Raw genomic sequence first — 24,734 nt, 5'->3', positions numbered from 1 at the left:
GTCTTTGGCTTTTGTGACCTTGTGTTCCTATGTGTTTCCTTCTGCTTGACACAATTCCTGTTCCTTGTCCCAGAAGAAATGTAATTCTCAAATTTAAATGAGCAATGTACATCTCAATCTGGAAAACCTTTGAGGGGGAGAAAAGACAAGGTGCGCTTGAGATTGAGTGGTGGAAACCTCACTGCAGGACTGTACCTCCACAATGTGAATTTAATTGCTTGAAATCTTCACTGTATGGAATTCATGGCAGTAATTTTGCTGCAGTATTACACAGTTCTAACCAGTGAAAATTAAAGCCTCTCTTGTGAATTTTGGGCTGTGCACTTCTGTTAAGGCTGAACAGAAAAAGCAACTTGATGAAGGTGTGTCAGACATTTCTCATGTTCTGTTTGTAACCCTGAATTGGTGTTTGTGCATATGGGTAGAGCCACTGTGGGAGCACTGTGAGCTGAAGGTGGCTTCAGGTAAGGAGATGGAGAGATCTATGAGCTCTGGGGCATCTGCTGGAAGTGGGAATTCTAAAAATTCCTCTAATGGCTTGCACAAATTCTCAGCTTGAAACTCCTCCCTGAGTCTTATTTTTACTCCTGACTATTTTTAACTGTGTCGCTCCTTTGGCTTTCAAAAAGTGCATCCACTGAACCAAGGAGAAAATTGCCTTTAACAGATCGAGCTGACCAGCAAGAACCTAAAGTGAGGCAGTTTGCTTCTATCTTAACATTTCTCTTCTCAGGGCACTGGCTTGGGCTTGTGGCTTGGTACCAAGTTTTTGGAGCCTGTTACAATTCAGAGTGTTGCTTTCTCAATTTGAAGCATTCTCCTTCACACTGGATTAATCAGTCTTGTGGACAGAGCAGGACTCTTTCCTTGATACCATTGTTCTGGGCTGTGCTGACAGTGGTTGCAATCTAAATGGAGATAGCCATGTTCTTTTGTGTTCCAGCCTCTCCATGGCAATTACTTCATTTCTTTTAATCAGAGCATAAAACCTCTTTGCCCTGGCATTTATCGTCTCCCTGGAGTCTCAAAGTGCACAGATAAAAACACTCTGTCAACATAAAACTGCATTGGCACCAGTATTGATGCATAAACCAGGAGATGGCTTCTTACAGTAAGCAAGGCTTTGCATTTGTCAGTTTATTTAATTATGCAGGACCTATAAATTACTGTGAAATGAAGTGAGCATCTTGATAGACTGGGAAGGGGTGGGAGAGGTTGAGAAGAAATTCTCCCAGGATGCATGGGACTTCACTATGAGCCACTCTCCAGCCATGGTATGATGTGAGCATCTTGCTGATACTGAATGCAGACTAAATTTTTTTTCTCTGATTTTATCCACTGAGATATTAAATAATACTGTCACCCATCTCTCTGAGATTAAATGTGATAATACAAGTGTCTGCAGAGGGCTGAGAGGTGCACATTTCCCCATGTGTGGATTTTTTGGTTGTGGAGACAATAACACGATCTCTTTGTGGTTTAAAATTGGAGAATTCTCAATGTGCGCTCCCGAGAGGTGCCTGCAGTGTCAGCCCTGGCCTGGGCAGGCTGTGTTGCCAAGCAGTTGAAGTAGATAGAGATTTCACTAAGTCGTTCAGGACTTGCTAATTGATCCTGGGCAAATTGCCTAACCCCTCTCTCTTTATCTATTTATAAAACGGGGATAGTTAAGGCCAGGCAAAACTTGTGTAACTGAATTTGTGTAACTTTCCACAAATCCATGCCAGCTTGTCACCGGTTCGCTGTGTTCCTGACTGCTCTTAATTCATTGCACTAAAATAGCACTCTACATAAACATCGAGCTATGATGCAGGCAGTGTCATTCCCCACTTTCCCTTAGGAAACTCTAACTTTGGGAGATTAAATTGCCTGAACAAGGGGCAAGACACAAATCTAACTTGAGAGGTGAGTGTCGATTGCAGGGCTCACTCGAGTAGCCTGTGTTATATCATGAACACCTTGGAGCTTCTCCCTTTCAAATAAAAAGCCTGAAGTATTTTTCTCTATGCTTGGTGGAGACTTTTAGGACCTCTACTGCAGTTGTGAAATAACTTTTTCTTTGTCTCTTGTGCTATCTGTGTTCCCTGAAGAGATGTTGCACTGTTTGATTGTTGAAACCATTTGTGAACGTCTCTGAGGGTGGGTGGCGTCTGCTGGCCTGGGCTTTGTCATCCTGAAGTTACTTTGTGGAGTAGGAGGACAAGTGTGCATTTACAGATGCAATACCACTGTGCATCCATCTAGACTTTAAAAGGAAAGAAGCCTTTGATTCTTGTTCTCCACTAATCTTCCTTTTATCTGGTGTCCTACCACCTGCTGCGTTCTCAGCACAAAATTGCTATTTATCACTGCCTTCCTCTTCTTGCTGCCAGGTTCATTCATCTTCAGTGCTCTAAAAGCTTTAAGGTTTACAGGAAAGCACTAAGTACAACTGCAGATATTTTTCTGATGGTGAACAACTGAACAAGAAGGAAGGTGACCAGTGGAAAAAACACTTGGTGTTGTCTTCTGAAGTGCTTCTTGTTTAAAGACAACTCAAAGTGATTTTGAAGTCAAGATTGAATTATTCCACTTTTCTGCCCCTGTTGAGGTTGAAAACTGCTTTAGGGTCTGATTCAAGCTCACAAAACTCTATAGGAGCCCTTCTGATATAAGCAGGTTTTGGTCCTGGCTCTTAGTGCACATTCTTCCTTTCTTTCCCTTCTATGTACCTTGTAGGTAGTTAAACCCAGTAGCTAATTTTTAGGATTAAGGTAATGTTACAATATGAGATGGCCAAGGAGAGATTATTTTTAACAGCAGACTTCTAGATTTGGATAAAGCAAATGTATCTTCCTGAGAGACACATATGTGGTGGTACCTGTTGTGATGTGGTCCTGCCACAGCATTCTTGTGTTGCTGAGTTACTTGTACTGGGTCTTCCCTTTCAGCTGCCACATTTCCTGAGTGGCCAGAGTAGTTTTTAAGTTTGACAATTTGGATACTTCAGTAGCAGGAATTGTTGCCTCGTGGCATGCTATTTCAAACATTGCTCTGCAGCTTCAATGCCACTGTAGTGTCCTGTGGAGTATATGGTTTGCAACACGTTTCTGCTGGAGGAGACAAAATTGGCCATATTTTGTGAAGAGCCTGCATCAGCAGAACTGACATTCCCATCCTGGATTTTGCTTTGATATGAGAGTCTGGAGATACACATCTTTATGGTTTGGGATTTTTTTTTTAGCAATCTCTGGGTTTAAATGACTGAAACAGCTCCAACAATAATCTTTTCTACATTGCTTCAGAAAAATGGAAAAAAAATCCTATAACTTTCATCCAGACACCCTTGAGACTGTTATTTGCTGTCACATTGCTGGAAGTCTGCAGTTTTTGGGCTCCTTTAGGATGTCTGACAGTCGCTGGATCCCCAGCAGTGGTGGTTGCTGGTATTGCAAACCAGGTCCAACCGTTTCCAATTCCTCCCTGTCTCTGGTGATTCAGTCCTTTCCAGTTATCACTGTAGTGAGCCAATATAAACTGCGAGCTGCCAAGGAAGAGTACAAATGTGTAAACACTTCAGAGCTATCCTGAATTTCATGGATTTTCCCATTTTCTAGAGTTAAATTCATTTGCAATAACCTAGTTCTGCTTTAACCTTTCTGGGGGCAGAGAGACTGAGGCACAGATGGTCCCAACTGCTCAGAAATAGGAATTGAACCCAAACTTGTGGCTGAGGTTGTGTTTTATTGCTTTGCAGATATTTCCTGAGAGCAGGCACATTCTTATCTGAATAGCTGGGGCTTGGATAAAGTTAGTAAGATGACATTTGAGAAGATGGTCACAAAGTCATTCCTTACAGGGGTGTAGCACGGGCTGTTGGAGCCTGTTTTAGCCCACTGGAAATGAGGGAAATTAATTGGGAAAACATTAAATAAATCAACCATGTAATGAAATAAACTTTAATTCCATTTAAGCTTTCTTGAGATGGCAGATGTAGGGGCCTGATTTCCATCTGGAATTCATAAACCCACGTTTGATGTGAGATGTGGTGAATGCTGTGTGAAGGACTTGTGTTTTTACTGCTGGAATGCTTTTGCTTTGAATGGCATTTCCTTTCCCCTCAAAATGACTGCATGGAAACTTGAGGTAAGATAATATGTGCAAGTTCAAATACAGCACATCACAATAAAATGCTGATGGCACTTGGACAAGTTTCTGTTAGTATTATCTTATTTAAAAGAACTTCTAATTGCTCTTGTGTTTAGAACAATAGCTCTTGGGAGACTTCCTGTAATGAGCAGTGAAAGGCAACTTTACTCTGAATCTTTTAGGGAGCTCCTGCAGTTTCTGAGAAAACCAAAGATGATGGATACTCACATGGAAAATCTCAAAGCAAAAACCACTGTTGCAAAAAGTGTGTTTGCAGAGGATTCAGATTGCAGTACTGATAGGGACAGTGATCCAGCTAGGTGTGTTAAAACTCAAGCATAGCAGGAAGCTAAGATGCCTTTGGGAGCAGGAAAAGAACAGGACAACACATCTGGAAGAGCTGAATCCTAATGATAGGCTTTTGTTAGTGCTGGTTTTAGCTCTGATTTCTGTGCAACTTTCTTTAATGTCACCGTGCAGTTACCCACATCTAATACTTCAGTGAGCACAAATTTCTGTCCTGGAAGTCTCTAACTGAAGTGAGCCGGAAGCTTTCACCATCTTCTGAGTGATAACTTTAGAAGTGTTTCTTAAATATTGAAATTCTAATGAGAAGTGACTCATTGCACTGCTGGTGTGATGCAGAGGGAACTTGGGACAGTCCTCATATGGATACCATGACTTCCAAATTGTGAGGAGGGATCTTATGTTGCAGTTAATTTAATTCTTTCATTTAACATCCTTAAGCCATGGAGTAACAGGGCCAAGGCTTTTACATTTTGCATTGTCAACAGTCTTTCAAGAATTTCCCAACCAGTTGTGATCAATAGTGTTCTGGTTTTATGTTAAATATCTCTGGAATTTCAAACATTTGCTCTCAAGTCTGCTGTCATCAATCTCAAAATTGGCATTTGAGATTTTAATTACTTGTCCTGTGCTTAAAAAAAGTTTGTGTGTGGATAAAGTTATGGGGATTTGAGTTATGTATTGATTTATAGGCCCATTGCAGACCTGTAATTCAGCAATACATAAATAGTGTAGTTTGGAGCAGATTGGGAAGAAATACAGTTCTGTGGTAAGTTTCCCTGTCATTTAATTTTATTTTTTTTCCTCCAAAGTGCCATCCTCTCTTGTCTTGAATGACTTGGTTGCAGATCTTTTGTAATGCTCTTCTCTGAACACACATACTTTATCCCATTTCTGTCCCTGTATGCTGCTGCTGGTAACAGACTCTGTTTTCTATGTCATTCTTAATTGCATAAAACATGAGGTTACAGCATAGTTTTCACATAAGAGTGATTTATGAAGAAATGCAATTACCAGTGAGTGCAAAGGACATCCTTGAGCACCCTGGTTTGTGGAAGGTGTTTCAGGTGGGGTGATGCTGTGCAGGGTGTGAATCACTCTTTGTGAGGCTTCCCTGGGATATTCCACTGGTTTGTGGCACATTCAGTATCCCCAGGAACCAGTCCAAGGTCCTGTTAAAGCACTGAGCCTTTCAGCCATGGAGGATTATCAAATAAAGCATAGTCTGGTAATAAAAAATCCAGAATAAGGGACTGATACCTCAGTTAGGACAGTTAAATTTTTAAGGGGCTTTCTCTGCACCCAGCTTGCTTGCTGTGGATGTTACAGGATGCTGCTGGAGGCTCAGTACAGTTATGTGTGTGTGCAAATGTAAATACAGCTCTGGCTGGCAGGGCAGGTTTGTACAGCAGCAGGGCTGCTGGGGGAGTGTGGGCAGGCTCTAATGTGACCAGTGGGCTGTAATGGAAAGTGGAATTTTCCTCTCTGCCAGCCAGGGCTGAAAGCTCTGCTGTCCCCAGGAACTGAATGGTGAACTGCTGAATGGCAGTTCATGTACCAGCACTCCTAGCTAACTGATCATTCCTCCTTTATTAGGAAACCCCTCATGTGTGACTGCATGGTCTGGTACTTAATAGGTGGCTGGGAATATGAGGGGAAAGAAGGGACAGCCCTTCAGTTTGCTCAGGATGTGTTCTTAATAAATTCTGCTCTTGTTTTCTTTTCAGACTTTGGTGTTAGTGCGTTCCTGGCCACTGGTGGTGACATTACCAGGAATAAAGTCAGGAAAACCTTTGTGGGCACACCTTGCTGGATGGCACCAGAAGTTATGGAACAGGTGAATTATTTTTCCCAGTGTCCTCTGAGCTGATCTGCACGTGGAATTCCTGTTATCAGCAATGATTATATTTATTTCTAACTAAGTTGATAAATTGACATCCTGAAGGATTTTTTTAAAAGCACAGGATTTTCTTGACTTGCCTTTTGCAGCCAGGCTTGTTCTGGGGAATGTTAAGTATTCAGTAGATTTTGCCCCATTGCTTCTCTTCAGGCTCCTGCCTAAGGTGAGGATGAGGCAGCTCAGTTAGTTGCATAAAGAAGATTAACCTGCCCCTCCCTTTTGCATGAATGTGAGGTAGAATATAAATAGTTTCACACGTGGTAAATATGCATTTTCACAGCTCAGTAACGTGCTCTTCTGCATCTGCAAACATAAGAACTTAGGGTGGGTAGTTGTGACATGTCATCGTGGGGAGTTAATTCAGTGTAATAACATGCATTTGACTTCATTCAGGTTTTTAACTTCTCTTGGCTTGTAAATGCTGAGGAATGCTTGTATCTCCCCCTTCTTCCTCTGCTCTTTTTGCTCACTAAAAGATGCTATACTTCTTCTACTTGCCTATGGAAAAGTGTCACTTTTGTCCTCCACTGCTTCAAGACCAAACTAAGAAGCTTTGTCTGTGTGACTTTTGATGGAGGACACCTGAAAACTGTTTAAAATTGCTGCCTATTTCTGGGCAAGATTCACAGAGAAAACACCCCAGTCTTACCAAGGCATTTGCAGTAGCTGTCAATGGCATTGATGTTCATTGCCATGAGTATTCCAAAAATTATCCCTCATCCCCTTAAAATTGGTTTGATAGAGGCCTGGGTTTCTGACAGGTGTGCTAAGCAGAAATATAACTGGCTATAAATGGATTTCCATTTTTCTTTTCAGATTTTTTTTAAACAAAAATATTGAAGGATTTGTTTTATTAAAGCAAATTCACCTTGATACATTTCTCCTTGCTATTGTTCCCAAAAAAATATTTTGAAGCTTGAGAGGATCTTAAATAAGACCCTCCATATATATCTGTATTTAAAATGCAGCTAATTTTGGGTGCATTAAATGGCATTTTAATGCATTTTTTCCTATACCTAAAACTTTTTGAGGAACGGAGATGATTTTGGAGCAGCTTAAAATATGTTATTGATGAAGGCTTGTTCAATGTTTGCCCTTTTCAGTGGCTCCCCATGGTGGCACCGAGGGGCTGGTGCATTCCAGCACTGCTGCAGCCTCCTCAGAGTGCAGCAGGGCAGAATAAAGCCACACATGCCAAGTCAGAGTTGTCTTTGCAAACTTGATTCTGAACTGCTTCACTGTCACATTCTTCTGGATTTTTTTATTTAGTGCTGAGTTAAAATATATAGAGTATTTGGTGTTTCCAAAGCTAGATCAGAGCTGTCCCTTGCTTTTCTGTCCTGTGTGTTGTGCCCAGGGCTCAGCAGCCTAGCCAGGATCTAATGGTGCTGCTCTAGGCTCTTTGCAGTGATACTCAGACAAAAGGGAAAAATACCCTAAGGAGAGAGCTAAAAATGGGAAATAAATATTTCAGTGACATAGTGAGGGGTGGTTCCCCACAGAGGAGATAATTTTTTTTTTCAGTGAGTGCAGTACCTCCACCAAGGCTGTGCACATCTAACCAGTTGCAAATAGCATATTAAAGCAGTATTTGGGATGCTGATGATGCTGATGTGAAATCCTTCCATGTCCATTAGATGATCTTGCTGCCTTCCAGCAGGTGTCACTCTGAGCCCCTGGATCGACCCGGGAAGAGGGACAGAGGGCTCGCTCTAAGCTGGCTGTTCAAATGTAGATATTATCAACCCAGTTCCACCTGGTTTACTTCAGCACCATTAAATTCCTTCAGAATGTTAATATTTGATTGCTCAACTTTGTCTTTTAATGTATGGTCACTTGATGCATTTATGGCAAAAAGAGGTTAATGAGAAAAATAAATGTTGTTGATATAAACTAACTGCAGGGTGGTGACTAATGTATTGGACAGATGTCAGGATGAACTGCTGCAGACACTTTTGAGCTTTAAAGCTTTCACTTGCAAGCAGGGTTATGTGAAAGAATGGAAAAAACCTTTGCACTTAACAGTTAAAATCTTGTCAGGAAGTTGAGCTGTACAGTGGATTGGTGTGCTGCAAGAGTAACTGAAAGATGGAGCTAAGAAATGCCCGAAAGTTGTTCTCAAAAAATAGCATGAGAAGGCAAAAAAATCACTCTTAACAGTGTATTTCTTCTTGTCCTGTGCTCATTTAAATGTTACTAGTTATCTTTATTTAACTCACTTGAAATCTGTTCCAAGTCATGGCATCCATAAACTGAGGCAGTTCAAGAAACATTTCAGACTTTTTGGACTCTTAAAAATTGTGCTTACAGGGTGGAAGAAATCAGTGCAGGATATAAATTCCTGTCTCTATAACAAGTTTCAGTCCAACTCTAGTATTACATGACAAACAGTGCAGGAGGGGTTTTTGTTAGTTTGCCAAGATTCAAGATCATCTTTAAGGTAGCTTGGGGAATGCTTTTTGGCTGCATCACAAGGAGTGTCTTTCTGAAGCTTGTTAGGTTAGCTGAGCACAGTACCCCTGTTAGCTCTGCTCTGATTCAAATTTCATTTTTCCATAGTGTAGTGAGAAGAAACACAAACCATCCTAAGCAACCAAAACACTTTGATTTTTGGAGCTGCTCTTGAAGTTAGTACATAATGTCTCTCCCCTGCAGCAGAGAAAGCAAGTGCCAAAATATTACCTAATGATAATGAGGAAGTAACTGCTTTGGCATATGAAATATTTTTTCCTGTGCAGGAGGGGAAGTAAATGCTATAAATTTTCCTGAACAAGCCTGTGTTTAATGTCAAGTGCAGAAGCTACTGTTAATTAGTGGAGGGAAACATTAGTCTGCAGGCAGGAATGAGGGGCTTTTACTGGGCTGGTGTGTTGTGAAATTCCAGGATGGAGCATATTTGCAGTCAGGTTGATTAAGTGGTTGGCTAAAAGTGTAGTGAGGCAGATGTCCCAAGGGGTAGCAGTCCATCTATTAACTATGAGAGTTTTATTACAGTCTGTAATGACTCTGTGTCTGTGTGTAGCAGTCAGAGCCTGGGTTAGCCCAGTGCACCTTTATGTTCTGCAGTGGAGTTTATGGCAGAGCAGTCCTGGTTGTACAGTGCACAGCCATGACTTTCACAAAAAACCACCTCCTTGAAGGTATGAGGAGCTGGGGGGAGAGAAGGGACCAAGTGTTTCCATCTCTATAGTGCTGGTCTTTCCAAATTTGTGGGGAAAGGGTGTGTGAAATGGGTGGTAGTCTAGGACTGCAAGAGGCACAGGATAACATCCTCTAATATTTTTTCAGGTCAGAGGATATGATTTCAAGGCAGACATCTGGAGCTTTGGGATCACTGCTATTGAACTGGCTACAGGAGCAGCTCCTTACCATAAATATCCACCGATGAAGGTGAGCAGATCTCCAGATATTTGTGCAAGATAAAGGATCAGTGTGTTCTGTGGATGTTTCCAAGAATCTGGCTAACATGTTGCACAGAAGAGTTTGTCCTCTCAACTTAGCATGTTGCATAGAAGAGTTTGTCCTTTCAACCTGCACTTGTGGATCATGATGTTCTTGGATGTATCTTGAGTCACCTTTTAAAAATACACTATTTCATCAGCATTATCTGAAACTACAGTTTTTATTTAGATCCTGAGTCTCACTGTTCTTAAGGAAAGTGCTGTGTGTTTTAAACCTCTGAAGTCAGCAGATGTTTTTAGGGTTATAAATAATGATCCAGAATGCCTTATGGGCACCCAGTGACACTTGGCTAGCCATTCTTCCTCCTGCATTGATAATCCTTCTAAATGCCTCTCAGACATGCTCTTGATACCTCTCATGTTACCAGTTATCTGAAATAATGTATAATTTTGTTTAACACTGACAATCCTGTCAATCACTGATCCAGTTCAAAGTAGCACATCAGTATGAAACTGTGGTATTGGCAACAACAGTATTTTATTATGGCTGAAATGAAAGAAATGTTCTAATTTAAACTTTGACACATCAAAACTCTTTTTCAAATATCTTGAACCTTAGATCACCTTAGAAGTTTGGCTAACTCTCTGTTTCCTGACTCTTGAAGCAGGAGCTGCTTGTAATGTGCTCCTCTTTTGGGGGAGGGTACATCTCAAGAGTTGACACCTATCAGTTGAGGTCTGAAACATCCTGTCCTTCTACTGAGCTTTGAGATCTTTTTCCTTATCTCCTTTGTGATATCTGAGGAGCCTTTTCTCGATCACAAAACTTTAAGCCCCTTTGGCCCACCCACTTAAAGGCCACTTTGGTTCTCCTGGGATATGTGGTCCTCTGGATCAAACACAAGAATGTACAGTGGCTGTTCTACCCTCAAGGCTCATGGTTAGAGCAGTGACCTGGGATATGAGGCCTGTGGGTGGCAAGTCCATCTGTTGTTGGCACTGGGAGAGTGATGTTTTACACATGCAGATAGTGATAGCACAAAGGGGAGTGGCTGCAAACTGAGAGATCAATTACATGTGAGTAAGGAATTCTTTACTGTGAGGATGGTGAGGCACTGTAACATATTACCCAGAGAAGCTGTGGCTGCCACATCCCTGGAGGTGTTCAAGACTAGGCTGGGTGGCAGTTGGAGCAACCTGGGCTCCTGGAAGCTGACCCTGTGCATGGCAGGGGGATTGGAATTAAATGAACTTTAAGGTCCCTTCCAACCCAAACCATTCAAAAACACTCCCATTTTTCAAGTCTTAACTGGTGAAGTGCTGTGGGAGTTGGATGTCACTTCTTCAGGGCCTGGGTGCATCCCCTCCCACACCACAATTACAATTGCATTTGGGAATCTATCTACTGCTAACTCTGAACAGGCACATCCATGCCAAATGGATGGACTCTGCAAGGTTTAACTCTTGTAGAACATAATTACTTTTGAGAATTTTCATCTACATGCAGAAACTGTTGAGAAGCTGGGTAGTTCAGAAATGCCATTAAATTTCCTGCAATATCAGTGGCTGTGGTAAAGCAAAGAGCAGTTCAGGGAAAAGTGCTGCTGGTTTAGGTGCTGCTGCTTTCATTGATATTTCCTTCTGGGCTGTGATTATTGGTAGCATTTTGCAGCAGCTTCTGCAAGTTGTAATTCTGTTTATTGTGGTTTGAATGCATAGGATGAAGCTTTGAATACCAACATCATCTGTTTAGTATCAACAGCACCTACTTAGTGCTGTCATATGCTAGATAGAATTGAGTCCCCAGTTCTGTGAGGTTTGGGTTCCAGTCATGCAGCCTGCAAGAAGACTTATCTATTTTATTTATTGAATGTAATTCTATTGCACTGCAGATTAATTTTGTTAGGCAGCAAAATTACTCATGCATTAAGTGACCCTTCAAGGAGTGGGGAAGAAAGCAGGGAATTCTGTCATGAGCTGTATAATTTCAGCTAGATTGATGGGCTTTTGCTGCCCTAAGCAATATAGCTGTTGAAAGCTATTTAAATGTGCTATGTGCTGCTTCCTTTTCTAAAAATAGATATTCATCTGAATGTAGGTGACAAGTGGAAATGGAAATGAGTAATTTTCTCCTATCTTTCAGAATATTTAAGTGATATGAGGGAAAGAACCAGTTTGGCTTGATGGGTGCTTATGTGAGGAATGTCTTTACCTGCTGTCACATTGGTACATGGGAGTGAACTCATGTATTTTTTCGTGTTCCTCTCTGTCTTTAATTTGATTTCTAGCTAAGAAATACCTCAGGGAGGTACATTGAATCAAAAGCCTTGAACAACTGCTCATCTCAAATGAGGAAAACTGATAGAAGTTCTGCTCTGCTTGTGCTTTTAATCCCCCAAAACAGACCTGAAAACACATTCCAGCCTTGTGCTTGGCCCATAAACTGCAGTGTGGGCCAAGAGATGGGATGGAAAGCAGTAACTTAAATTGTGGATCTTTGTTGTTAACACATCCTTGTTGACTCAGATGCTTGATGAAAGTTCTTGTCTAATATACATTTTCCCCAAGACCTGTCTCTAACAAAGCCCAAGGAAAATCTCATTGCCAATACCAATAATTATTTCAGGTTTTAATGCTGACACTACAAAATGATCCTCCATCTTTGGAAACTGGTGTGCAAGATAAGGAGATGCTGAAGAAATATGGGAAATCATTTAGGAAGATGATTTCATCGTGCCTACAAAAAGACCCTGAAAAAAGGTAAGAATGGATCACACCAAAACATGTAAACAAAAAAAAAAAAACAACCAAACCCAAACTCACAAACATCATTATGTTCCCTATTTTTTGAAGTTGGTACGCTATCTGCCCCTCCAACCTTTCAGTCACAAGGAACACAGCAATCTGGCTGTGTGGCAACAAATTCTCTTGGCTGTCCTTATTTTTATGGATAAATGTCTGGCACTGTGCCTGGCCAGGGCACATTTTCCATTTGGGTTAATGAGAGTGCATCCCAGTCCACTGCCTGGGTAGGGCCATCCTCCCTGGGCCACCTCCAGCAGGTGACTTCAGTTCATGTTTTGTTCCCAGTCAAAACTGCTTTGTGTTCATAAATCAGAAATTGCAGGTTGGGAAATGTTTACTTGCAAAACTACATAAATAAACTTTTAAAAATTTGCCAGAGAAGGCTTTCAGTGTAGTTTTGACTTGTTTAATTATATGTAATACTTGGTTTGGATAGGAAATCAGGAAAAACACTGGTAAATTTTACCAGCATGTTTTCATCAATACAGATTGCTTAAGTGACCTGATGACACTTTCAGCCTTCCTTGAACAGTATCTTGGCTACTCAGTGATGTAGGAAATATTACCAAGGGGATGGTGCGTGTGCTGTGCCATTTTTTAATACCTCTTAGGTTGTTTTTTTTTTTTCCTCCTCAGTAAGCAGACTTAATTCTGGAAAGGAAAAAGTGCTTTCATAAAATAATAATAATGAAGACATTTTTCAGTTCCCTCTTGTGTCAGATGCAGGAACACAAGCTTCTCACGCACTGTGCAATGAGTCTCTCTCTTCTAACAAGCATTACCCTTGAAATGCTTAATGAATCCAGTTGAGTGCTTGATAAAAGTTGATAGCTGGGGTTTTTTCCCAGCATGACATTTTTTCACCTTTCTGAAGCATATCCTATCCTTGCAGGTTAGGATGTGTGCTGATCAGATTATACATAATCACTGAGTTATGGCACACCCTTTCTCTCTCCTCAAGCACTTCTTACAGCCACTGGCACCATCCTGACTGTGGAAACAGGAGGTTGGCATATTGCATGGGAAAAGAATTTAGTGCAATTGCTTTTTCATTATCTTAGGCACTCCCTTGCTCTAAGGTGGATGGCTTTTGTTGTGATGAAATAAACCCTGTAATGATTTGCAAGTCACTGATTAAACTCTGTTACTATTTAAGCACTGTTTGTAGTGTAGAAAATGCTGTAAGCTGCCACTTTGTCATGTAGGCTTGATTCTTAAGCAAATTCCTCCTGAGCCCATCAAGGGATGCCTTTCACTTTCCAGTATTTATTCTGAAATCTGACTTAAAGGGGAAAATAGTTTGTACTTGTTCATGTTCTTTTAGACTGAGATTATTCATCACACCTGTGTTTAATATAATTAATTATACACATTTAATCAGGTATCTCTGAAATAACTGTTACTTGCACAGGGTGAGTACTGCACTCCAGTGATGATTCTGTGGTTTCCATTTTGAGCAATTTTTTTGTGTGATCCTGTTGTTATCTAAGAGTCTCAAGTTCAGCATCAAAATGGGAGTAAATTCTCCCCACCAATCTATTCATTGCTTTTGAACAGAATAGGCCTTGTTCAGAATACACTGAGTAATTTAAAAGATTGCTGGTGTAAAATTTACTTGGAATACATTAATTTTAGGGGAATTATACAGGAGAAGCTGATGCCCTCACGAGATGCCAACAAGCTGCAGCAGCCTGGAAGACCGTTGGGTTGAAAGGGAGCATTTATAATTGTCTTTTCTACATCTGTTTTTATTGACAGACCAACAGCAGCAGAACTCCTAAGACACAAATTTTTCACAAAAGCAAAGGTAAGAAAACACTTCCTAAACTGATTTGTGCAGAGCCTGTGGAAAGGACTTTTCAGAAGCACAATAGGGTATGGGTGACAGCTTTACTGGAAGGAGTGTGGGCTCTTTCACTTGGAGCCAGCAGAGCTGAGTGAGTTGAATGGGCCTTTGTGAAGGAGCAGAATAAAATCCCCTTTCTGTATCTCCTGTGTATGCTGTTGGTAACAGAAATTATCTAGGAATTCTTGAGCATTTAAATGTCTTTCAGTGCCTTTTGGGTTTGTTCTTCCTTTGTAGTGGTGCCATTCTGGCTGCCTGTCCAACCATAAAGGTCTCTGCTGCAGCGAGTGGAACTTAGATTTTAGTGAACTCTATCATCAGTCTGTGTGCAAGGGGCTGAATGAGGCCCACTGTGCAAGAGCTACCTAAAGATATTTCATCCTGTGTTGCCTTATGGAAAGTGAAGATCCTGTGATACAAAACAGTGGGAAACTCCCAATTCTAGCCTTGGAGTGAGCTGCCAGGGAGCATTATGTAATTACTGCCTGGAGATGAGTGCATATGCAGCGTGCAAGGTCTTACTGCAGGAGACAGACAGCAGGAACACAGGGCAGGATTTGCATTTCCATGGGCATGGGCAACGTTTTCTGTTTGCTTCTCTTTTTTTTGTGATGAAAGTGCACAGGATTTATAGCAGAATGCAGATTAAACTGTCAAAAGGAGACTGCATACTTGGCATAGCACAGCAGCATCACCAGTTCATCAGAGTAGTTTTCAACTCGCAGATTGATGGAATTGGCCACACCAGGTATCTTTATCCAGGAGCTGGATGCCCTATTAAAGCTGACAGGAATCTTAACAGGTGCAACCCAGGGGGAGTTGCACTTCCTCTTCATGTAGAGAAGCACAGGGGCAGGTGCTGGTCTCAGTGGTGACCAGTGATGGGACCGGAGGGAATGACCCAAAGCTGTGTCAGGAGCTGTTTAGTTTGGATATTAGGGAAAGATTCTTCCCTCAGAGGGTGGTGGGGCACTGAACAGGCTCCCCAGGAAATGGTCACAGCCTCAAGGCTGCCAGAGCTCCAGGAGCATTTGGACAACACTCTCAGGTGGGATTGTTGGGGTGTTCTGTGCAGGGCCAGGAGTTGGACTTGATCCTTGTGAGTCCCTTCTGACTCAGAGTATTATGTGGTTTGATAATTCTATGAACCAGGGAAGTCTGGAGGGTGATCCAGTTGATGAAATGCAGAATTTTGCCTTAGGGCAAGTTTAATTGATATCTGGGCTCTTGACAGTATTAACTGGGGTTTCACTGTCTGTAGTGGGATTTTAGGCAGCTGATTAATCTGCATCAGTATGGTGGATGCACACTTGGTGTCCAGAGTGACAAGATGGCTTACACATTGCTGACCTTTCTCCTTTTGGTTCTGCAAGTTCTGGTTCATGTTACACTCCATTGTGTGTTAAATCTCCTTCCTGCTTTCATTAAGCTGCTAGAAAGTAACATATTAGCATGGGTGGTGATAGAAGATTAACATTATTGAAAATGAGGCCATACTTAACCCGGCATCTGAAGTGCAAACCTGTGCCAGTTCACACTTGGGGTTAAATTACTGTCACACATCAGCTACTGCCAAACTGACAGCTGGAACTTGAGGGCTGAAATGTGTGCCTTCTATACATCTATATTGAGTCATATATTTAAATACCATCTAGGCTATGCAAAAGTATGGTTTGATAATGCTGGGAGCCACTTATCAGGAATGACAGAGTGTGTCTTGAGGCTCTCCATCCTGCCTGCAAGCAGCTGTCCTGGGGGAGTTCTGGGAGCTCTGCGTGGGCAGGGGCAGCAGAGCTTTCCAATTGCACTGGTGTGCTGTGGAGTGCCCAGCCAAGTGCCAGGGCTGGCCTGGACTGCTCTGCTTCCCCTGCTGCCACAGGTTTGGCCCCACAGTTCAGCAGTGAGAAAATTGTTTTGTCAGGAGCTCACCTTTTGCTGAAGAGGAAATTTAATGCAATGAAGCATCACAGCAGTTCCCCAATATTCAGTCTGTTGTGATCAGTGCATTTACTGCCTCTCTAAACATAAATGCTGTACAATTTTTCAGCCACTTTAAGTCTTTCTGCCCTGATTTGTTTACTCCAGCACAGAGGGATTCCTGCATTCGACCCTGTCTGAAGTTTGCCTTTGACAGTTGGACAGGCATAAATTTAGGAGTAAGATAAAGTAAAGGGGTTGGATCCAGGTGGCGTAGTATCTGCAAGTGGAAGAATGCCAAATGCCTCAGCAGGATACAAGAGACTGCAGTATAATATGTATATTTCCAAATAAACCAGAATAATACCCTGCTCCTCAGTTGTTAATTCCATGTCACTTTGCATAAAGAGAGTGCCATTATTAACTGAAAAGGTATTTAGAAGAAACATCACATACTGCAGCCCAAAGTAGGGGAGGGGTTAATATCCTTGGGGGAATAGGGATGAAACATATAAAGCACTTTCTGCTAGGAACAGCTTAACAGTTACTTTATCAAGAGACAATGAAGGCATCAAAGGACATTTTCAGCTATGCAAATGTTTGGTATTTTTTTCTTTGCAGAATAAAGAGTTTTTACAAGAGAAGATGTTACAGAGAGCACCAACAATCACTGAAAGATCCAAAAAGGTACTGAAAACCTCCTGGGCTCTTGTTACTACAGTTGTACTATTTTATGTGCTTGTGTTCACATTTTTAATTACTACAGTGCAGCTTTTTCTAGGTAGAGCTGTTCATTTCAATAAAATAGTCAGATGGCAGGTGATGCAACCTGAAGATGTTCTGGTGTTATTTCTTCTAAAATCAACTGCAGAAGCTGTTTGTTTGAGGTGTAATTTCCTGTGTCCTTGTGCTGAGCAGGTCCGGAGAGTCCCAGGCTCCAGCGGGCGTCTTCATAAGACCGAAGATGGTGGCTGGGAGTGGAGTGATGATGAGCTTGATGAAGAAAGTGAGGAAGGCAGAGCAGCAATTTCACAGCTCAGGGTGGGTCCTCAAACTCCATTGTCTCTGTTTTGTTTTTCAATTGTGGTAGGTCTAAAAATATTTGGGGAGCACATGGCCTTAAGCATGATACACAGCAAGCTGTAATCTCTTCCTCGAGTTGGGAGCTGAAGCAAAGAAAGCAGACTGCAGGTTGAAGAAATTGTATTGATCTTTTCTGTCATTCTGGTGGGGCACAGCTGCTCTCATTCAGGGATGTTCAGCATAATTGGAAATGTTAATTCAGACAGCCTGCTTCCAGCTCAGCATACTAATTCACTGCAGCTAGGATATTCCCTTCAAGGGTGCTGACTGCTTGAGATGCTTTCTTCTGGAAGTGTCAGGAGAGGTTTTATCCTACTGCCCTCTCCAGGATAGAGCTGAAATCAATAGGGCCTGTTCATATGGCGGATGCCTGAAACATGTAAGACCTGGTTCAGCCCCCCAGTTATACTGAAAACGATTAATCCTGGTAGAAAACCTTAGAGCATTCCAGAAGTCACAAGAGTGATTAGTCTTGTGCTTGAAAATCCTCAAGAAAACACCACTTTTCCCTCTCCCAACATATATAACACCCCCTTCCCAAACAACTCAGAGGAGTAATGCATAATGATCAGCTGAAAGATTACAATGAATTTTCAGGTTGTTTCCCCCAACAGTCACCTGTGTGGGTTTTGACTATAATGGCCCCTTTTCACTACAGCAGGTGGCTGGAAATGGACTCTGTGTTTTTAATCATCCTCTAATTGAATTAGTGAGACAGTGAAAGATTTTTAGAGGAAGCTTTTCAGTATGAAAGGGAAAAAAGCAGTATTGGTTTGAAGCATTTATCCCTTTACAACTTCTCTCATTTCTCTTTCATTAGCCTGGCTTCTGTTGCTGTTGTGAATAGACATTTAAATATTAAATGCAAGATTTTGCATCTTTTCAACATCTTTTGAAATGCTTGGGTTTTTAAAAGCCACCTGATACAGTAAACACATTATTCATGACAGCAGCTCTTGTGATTTCTTAAAGAGCTTATTGTGTCCAGCTTCATATTATACATGAGCAAGGAAAATCTCTTGCTACCAGGTGGCTACTACTGAAATTATTTGATGCTTTATAAGTGAATTCTTCTAAATTCCTTTTGTAGGCTAGAATATGATCAAATTTTAGGAGGCAATATTGTAAAAGACCCTAGTTCTGTTCCAGAGATTATTTGGAACTTGTTGTATCTTGTCTCAAAGCTCAGGGTACCATGACTTAACACTGTTTACTGTGTTTGAACAGTACTTACTTGTTTCATTCCTCTTAGGCAGGAAAAAGCAGATTGACACACATGTTTACAAGCTCCTTTTCAAGACAGTTTTTTCTTGATTCTTTGTATATTTTCCTTCTACTGCTGCCTGTCCTGATTGCTCTCATTTGGGCTGTGCTTTGCCCTTACTTTTAGGTCTCTCATCCAGCAAATCTTTAGGATGGATGTTGGAGTAGCAGGTCTTAGATCAGTTACCTCCCTGTAGATGTGTATTCTCATTTTGGATGCTCCTCATGTGTAACAGCATTCTGGGGCAGCTGTGTGTTTCAGGATGTCAGGAAGGGCACTCTGGCACCTCAGACCTCACTACATGTCTGCCTGGGTACTTGAATTTGATTCCTTTTCAAGCAGTCCTAAGACTTGTATCCAAACTGCCAACTTTTGCCATAAATACAGTGGTGTTATTGAGGGTTAGTGTTTATCCTGGTTTTTTTTGGTCATATTTCAAACACCTGGTATAAATTCTATCTGTCTGTGAATCCCTCTGCAATTTTAACCAAGTTGTTGGATAGAATAACATGTGTTAACTAGGTGGCACTTTTTTTTTTCCTGCCTATTGCAGTGGGGTGGAGTAGAGGATTTTTAAAGGTCTTTTCCAACCTTTTAGTGATTCTGTGATTCCATCTGTACCTGCATGTTACTGCTGTCAGCCACAAAGTAAAAGGAGACCCTGCAGATTGACTTAATGTGCCAAAATACTGAGGTATTAACCTGCATAAAATTATCTACATAAATGAAAAGTGTTGGTATTTTTTACTTGTTTCCACTTTGCAGAAAAAGTAGGGTGAATTTAATATGTGGAAACCTGTATTTTACAAGTCTCTTCCTAGGACTGCACGTGAAAGCAGGCAAATATTTATTATACCCAGAGCCAGAAATATCTCTTCCATTCACTGAATATGGTGACTTGCTGTATCAACATTACCTTTGTGATATAAAGACCTTCTGAACTTCCTCTCTGCATTTAAAACTTGTAATTCAAATTCAAGCAGTTGAGCTCTGTGGGCTTTTAAATTATGCACTTTCTGTTACCCAGTAAATCTGAGTTGTGTGGTCACATTTCACTGTTTACTCACATCGTCTTTGATTACACAAGCAAAAATTAGTTAGAACTAATCCCCAAAGTCATCCTATTTGTGCCTTAGGTAAATGTTTTTTAGTGTTCGTCATGTTTTCTTTCTGTCCGTGTGTTTCATGAAATCATAGACTTGCTAAGGTTGGAAAAGACCTCCAGGTTTGTTGAGTCCAACTGATAGCCCAGAACCACTGTGTTTACCACTAAACCCTGTTCCCAAGTGCACCCCTTCATGTTTTCTGAACACTTCCAGAGATGGTGACTCTACCGCTTCCCTGGGCACCCTTTCAGTGAAGAAATCTTTCCTAACACCCAATCTAAACCTCCCCTGGTGCAGCTTGAAGCCATTTCTTCTTTTCAGTTGTTACCTGAGAAAAGCCCCACCTGGTTGCTCTCTCCTGTCAGGGAGTTGTGAAGAGTTAGGTTTCCCCTGAGCCTCCTTTTCTCCAGGCTGAATCTCTCCAACTCTCTCAGCTGCTCCTGGTGCTCCAGAGCCATTCCCAGCTCCTTTGCCCTACTCTGGACTTGCTCCAGCCCTCAATGTTCTTCTGGTAGTGAGGGGCTCAAAACTGAACACAGCACTCAAGGTGCCTCAGTAGTGCTGAGTACAAGGGACAGCCACTGCCCTAGTGCTGTTGGTCACACTATTCCTGATACAGGCCAGGTGCCCTTAGCCTTCTTGGCCACCTGGGCACTTGCTGGCTCATACTCAACTGGCTCTCACCACTTGTGTGTCATTTATCTGGATCAGTTGTCAGCTGAGGGGCAGGGCCAGTGTTCCCATACTCATGTGTACAGTGCTTAGCACACTGATCTTTCAGACAAAGCACACTAATCTTTCAGACAAGTTCCTTTTATGTAATTCCTTGAGGCATCCAGGTACTCTTGGGTATGAGCTTTGTTCCTGGAAGAACACTGCAGCAGCTGTGGCCTGCAGATGTGGAGCAGGGCTGTTTCTCTGAGCAATGCCATGTTTTTCATCCTACCTGCTAACTGGCTGAGCATACTGAGGTGGATTTCAGGCTTTGCTTTTCTGGCTGTGTGACTTTTTCCCTGACACTACCTACACATATATGTGCTGAGGGAAGTCCAGAGGCCTTTTTGAAACTTGCTGTTCTGAGAGTAAGACAGCTTTTTCTCACAAGAAACTTCTGAGTCATATGTTAGAAATTGCTCTGATCTGCACTCATTAAGGTAGTTGCCTCTATTAGTGGAGAAACTCTGAATAGGGGCATGATGAGCCTTAATGTTCTGCTGTCCAGCTTGTACTGTCCAAACAGCAACCTGTTAGACCATTATGTGGAGAAGGAAGAGGTTTTTTGTTCCCAGCGTAGACCAAACCATCCCACCTATCTCCACATGGGTCTTGTTGGAAGTCAAAGTTGCAGGCTCTCTTAATTGCAGGGATTTCCAGGAGTATTTGGCAATTCCTCCCTGCTCATGTGAAACAGCTAGTTCAGTGTTATCTTTGTTTTACTGATAAGCAGAAGTTGGTCACGTTTCTTTGCCTGTGCTTTCCTCTTTGTTCCACTGGTGTCTTTGTTGGTTATACACCTACCTGTCAGTTCTCTGCTTTCTCTCACAAGGAGCACAGCAGAATGCAGGGTCCAAGGGCAGGGAGAGCAGGCCAAGGATTTCCTTCCAAAAAGCAGCACAAGCAAGGCTGATTCCCCCCTCCCTACAGAGGTTCTTATGTTTTAAGCAAGTTGGTTTGGAAACTACCTCTCTAAGTAAGTGAAGGGAACTTGTTTCCTAGCAGAATTCTGGCAGGCAGACCTGTGTGTATCTTTTTTTGCCAGACTTGAGTAGCTTGGAATAGATTTTCCCATCTTGATGCTTAAGTAATTTCATCCAATCTGAGTAATCTTCAGGAGTCCTGGATTTTGCTGATGAGTAACAGTGATAGCAATTTAAGGTGTTGTGTGCCACTTTGGAAATACTGACTGCAAGTTCTGACATGTGGCTGTGTGTCTGGGTGGTACAATATGACAACAAATTGTGTGGTGTCCCTTTTATCATACATCTTATTTCACATGTGTGACTTGAAACAATTGTGTAGGTTTCTCCTGTTGAGTACAGTTCTGACAAGTCCTCCTAGTCAGTAAGCTTCTTTGTGGTCTAGGCAATGACATCTTTTTCTCTCTTTTTTAGTCTCCCAGAGTGAAAGAACCTGTACAGAATTCTGAGGTAAGTTATAATTGTAAATGGCTTCTTGAAAAGATGACTCTTAGTATTGCTGTTGTTTCAAGGAAGGTGCTTTATTAGCCTTTGAAAGCAATACTGTGTGAAGTGGAAACCAGTATCTAGCTGAGCTCTGTTTGAAGAGCTCAGGATCCTTGGCTGTGTAATGCCAAGAGCTCTTGAGGTAAATTTGTTGTATGTCTTGTCAGCTTGCTGTGGCAAAAGTCTGTTTGTTGCAAGGTAATGAATTGGGCACAAAAATAATCTAGCAAAACAACTCTCTTCTCATTTCCTCCTTAGAAAAAAAAAAAAAAAACAAAAAAAAACAAACAAACCCAAACTACACAAACCCAACAGAACACAACTTTAGGATATCTGGTTGGCATTGCCTAATTCTCTGCTTTGGAACCTGTGTTCAGAACTGTTAAAGCATTCTATAGTAGTGTTTGATAACAAACACAAATTCATTTGCAATTTATCATCTTCAGTTCTGAACTGTCTTACATTAGGAATATTAGTATGTCTCATCTTTCAGTGATAGGTGCTGCTTATCTGCCAAAGACTGTGCTATGTCTGTCTTTTCCCTACCTGTGTTGAAAGATAAACAGAGTTGTCTCCTAGAAATTTGTCTTGGGTTGGGCTATCCTGTTCTTCATTTGTTTCCAAGAAGTGTTTATAAAGGGAGGTTTTGTGAAAGATTACAGTTCTGGCACTATAATTTGACAAATTCTACATTAAATAAAAAAAAATTGGAAACCAGAATCCCTTGGGGATGAATTTTCCCATTGGAGGTGTCCTGTCCAGGTTTCCAGCATTGAAGGTGATTTATATTTCCTACAAGCTGTCAGAGTAAGCTGGAGGGCACACTGAAGTGCCATCAAGCTGACAGTTCTTTGGGTCCTGTGCCAAAATTGATTTCTCTGTGCTGAATAACAAGAGGTAAAAAAAGAGATTAAACTTCCACTTAGATCTTTTTCCCCACCCTCAAATTAATTTCATCTGGGTTTTTTTTGTTGGTTGGTTGTTTTCATTTTTTGCAAGAGATTAAAGTCCAATCCTGAATCTTCTCTAGTGTGATTTGAAGAACTCTGAATTCAGTTTCCATTGATACCCAAATGACTTTGGCATTGCTTGGTCCAAGGCTCAGCAGTCAATAGTTATCTCACTGCTTTGCTGGGTTTTGTTCTCTGAAAAGAGCTACAAGTCAAAGCAGGGCTGCTCTGCTCTGAGTTCATGGCTACTTGGAAATACAAGGAGGACTCTGATTCCAGGAAAGAGGGAGACTGAAGGATAGGGTGCTCTAATCCCAGCTGGATATATCTGTGTGCACACAGCCTTGCCACAGAATGTAATTTTTGTCCCAGATCCACAGCCATGCTGGTATCTTGGTTTACTGGTGAGCAAAACTTGAAAGTGTCAGGACAGAATGGGTCCCTGGACATAAGGACACATTAAACCCCTGGACACCAACTGGGGATCAGCATTAATGTCCTGGAGGCCTGGGAATGCCCTTTGCACTGAACTTCTCTAAGTGTGGCAGACAAGCACTTCTGGGAAAGCTGATGCTTGAATCAGAGCTCTTGAGTTCCTTTTCTCACTCAAACTCCTTTTTGCTTGCAGCTGTTTCCATCAGCTGAGCCTCCAGGTTCTTCACTCAATGCTCCAGCACAGGCACCTACTGAACTACCTCAGGCTGCAGGACAAGCACCTGCACAACCTCCAACTGCTGTACCTCCACCCAGCCAGGCTCCTCCAGCAGCCCCAGCAGCAGCAGCTCCAGCAGCTGCAGCAGCAGCCCCAGCAGCAGCCCCGGTAAGAGCAGACACCCTTCCTGCCAGCTTTTTGCCCTTAGCTGTTCTAGATGTGCTAGAACAATCTGAAACAGTGGAAGTTTGACATACTCTTGGTGACATCAAAATAACTTTAATACTTAAATCAACCCCCTTCTCTTTAAAAAGGCCAGTATTTAATCTCTGAATTTTATGCAGCAGTTGAAACACCAGCAGCAGTGAAGGCTGAAGCAGTGTTGGTGTCAGTGACACCTGGGATATGCACTAGCAGAATATCTGCCACTAATGCCCAATACCTTATTTATTGGTAGCTTGTCTTAACCTGAACTTCATGAACTTGTTTCAGTGTTCTTCTCTATAGCTCTTAGTATCAATATGCTCTATTTTATAGCTCTACATATGTTCTTCCTCATAGCTCTCTCTGTCAGTTTTATTCTTTATGGCTCTCCTCTGGTTCTTGTTGCTCACTGGTTACTGTTTTGCAGAGCTCTGGGCTTCTCCATGAACCCTTGTTTGTTTTCACTGACCTGGTGGTTTTCAGCTTCAACAGAAACCAGGCTGTAATCAGAGGCCCTGAGTTGCATTGCTGGGCCAAAAGCACCTTGTAACAAAATGCTAGTCTTAAATAAATAGTTATTCTTTTTTTCTCTTGTGAATAAAACAAGTAATCTAGATGAAAAACACTTGGTCAAGACTTTTATGCTTAAATTATCAACCTGGTGTTGTCTGTCCTGTTCCTGCAGGTATAAAACCCTTCCTTCAGCATGGGCAGTACAGGTGACCAACCCATGTCTGATTTATCTGGGGTTTTTTGGTAGCTTAGCTCTGTACTGGAAATATCACAAGTGCTGTAACAAGTTCAGAGCAACTCCTAAATTCACTCTACTGGAAATTTGCTGCTAACCAATATGAAATTATTTGATTACATGTTCCAATAGTTACTCGGAAGTAATTTAGAATTGAAAATAGGCAGCTATAAAATTGCTGCTAGATGCTCTTATAGCCTTTGATTTCATGGGAGAAAAAGGGTAACTGAGAGTACATGCT

At 41.7% G+C, this 24,734-nt stretch overlaps 1 protein-coding gene across 1 annotated transcript in view; it reads left to right on the top strand.

The window, feature by feature from the left end:
• The window catches only part of OXSR1 (oxidative stress responsive kinase 1), an 87,217-nt gene that overhangs the window by 56,241 nt on the left and 6,242 nt on the right, over positions 1-24,734 (top strand). Inside the window, exons 6-13 of the mRNA XM_056485169.1 lie at positions 6,162-6,271; positions 9,623-9,724; positions 12,362-12,495; positions 14,299-14,347; positions 16,925-16,990; positions 17,222-17,344; positions 21,868-21,903; positions 23,518-23,709. Of these exons, the coding sequence (XP_056341144.1) occupies positions 6,162-6,271; positions 9,623-9,724; positions 12,362-12,495; positions 14,299-14,347; positions 16,925-16,990; positions 17,222-17,344; positions 21,868-21,903; positions 23,518-23,709 (812 nt within the window). The remainder of the gene's footprint in view (positions 1-6,161; positions 6,272-9,622; positions 9,725-12,361; positions 12,496-14,298; positions 14,348-16,924; positions 16,991-17,221; positions 17,345-21,867; positions 21,904-23,517; positions 23,710-24,734) is intronic.

This window comes from Oenanthe melanoleuca, chromosome 2 (genome assembly GCF_029582105.1).
Source record: "Oenanthe melanoleuca isolate GR-GAL-2019-014 chromosome 2, OMel1.0, whole genome shotgun sequence".
Taxonomy (NCBI): Eukaryota; Metazoa; Chordata; class Aves; order Passeriformes; family Muscicapidae; genus Oenanthe; species Oenanthe melanoleuca.
The sequence above is the reverse complement of the archived record's forward strand: the minus strand, read 5'-3'. Positions and strand labels throughout refer to the sequence as shown.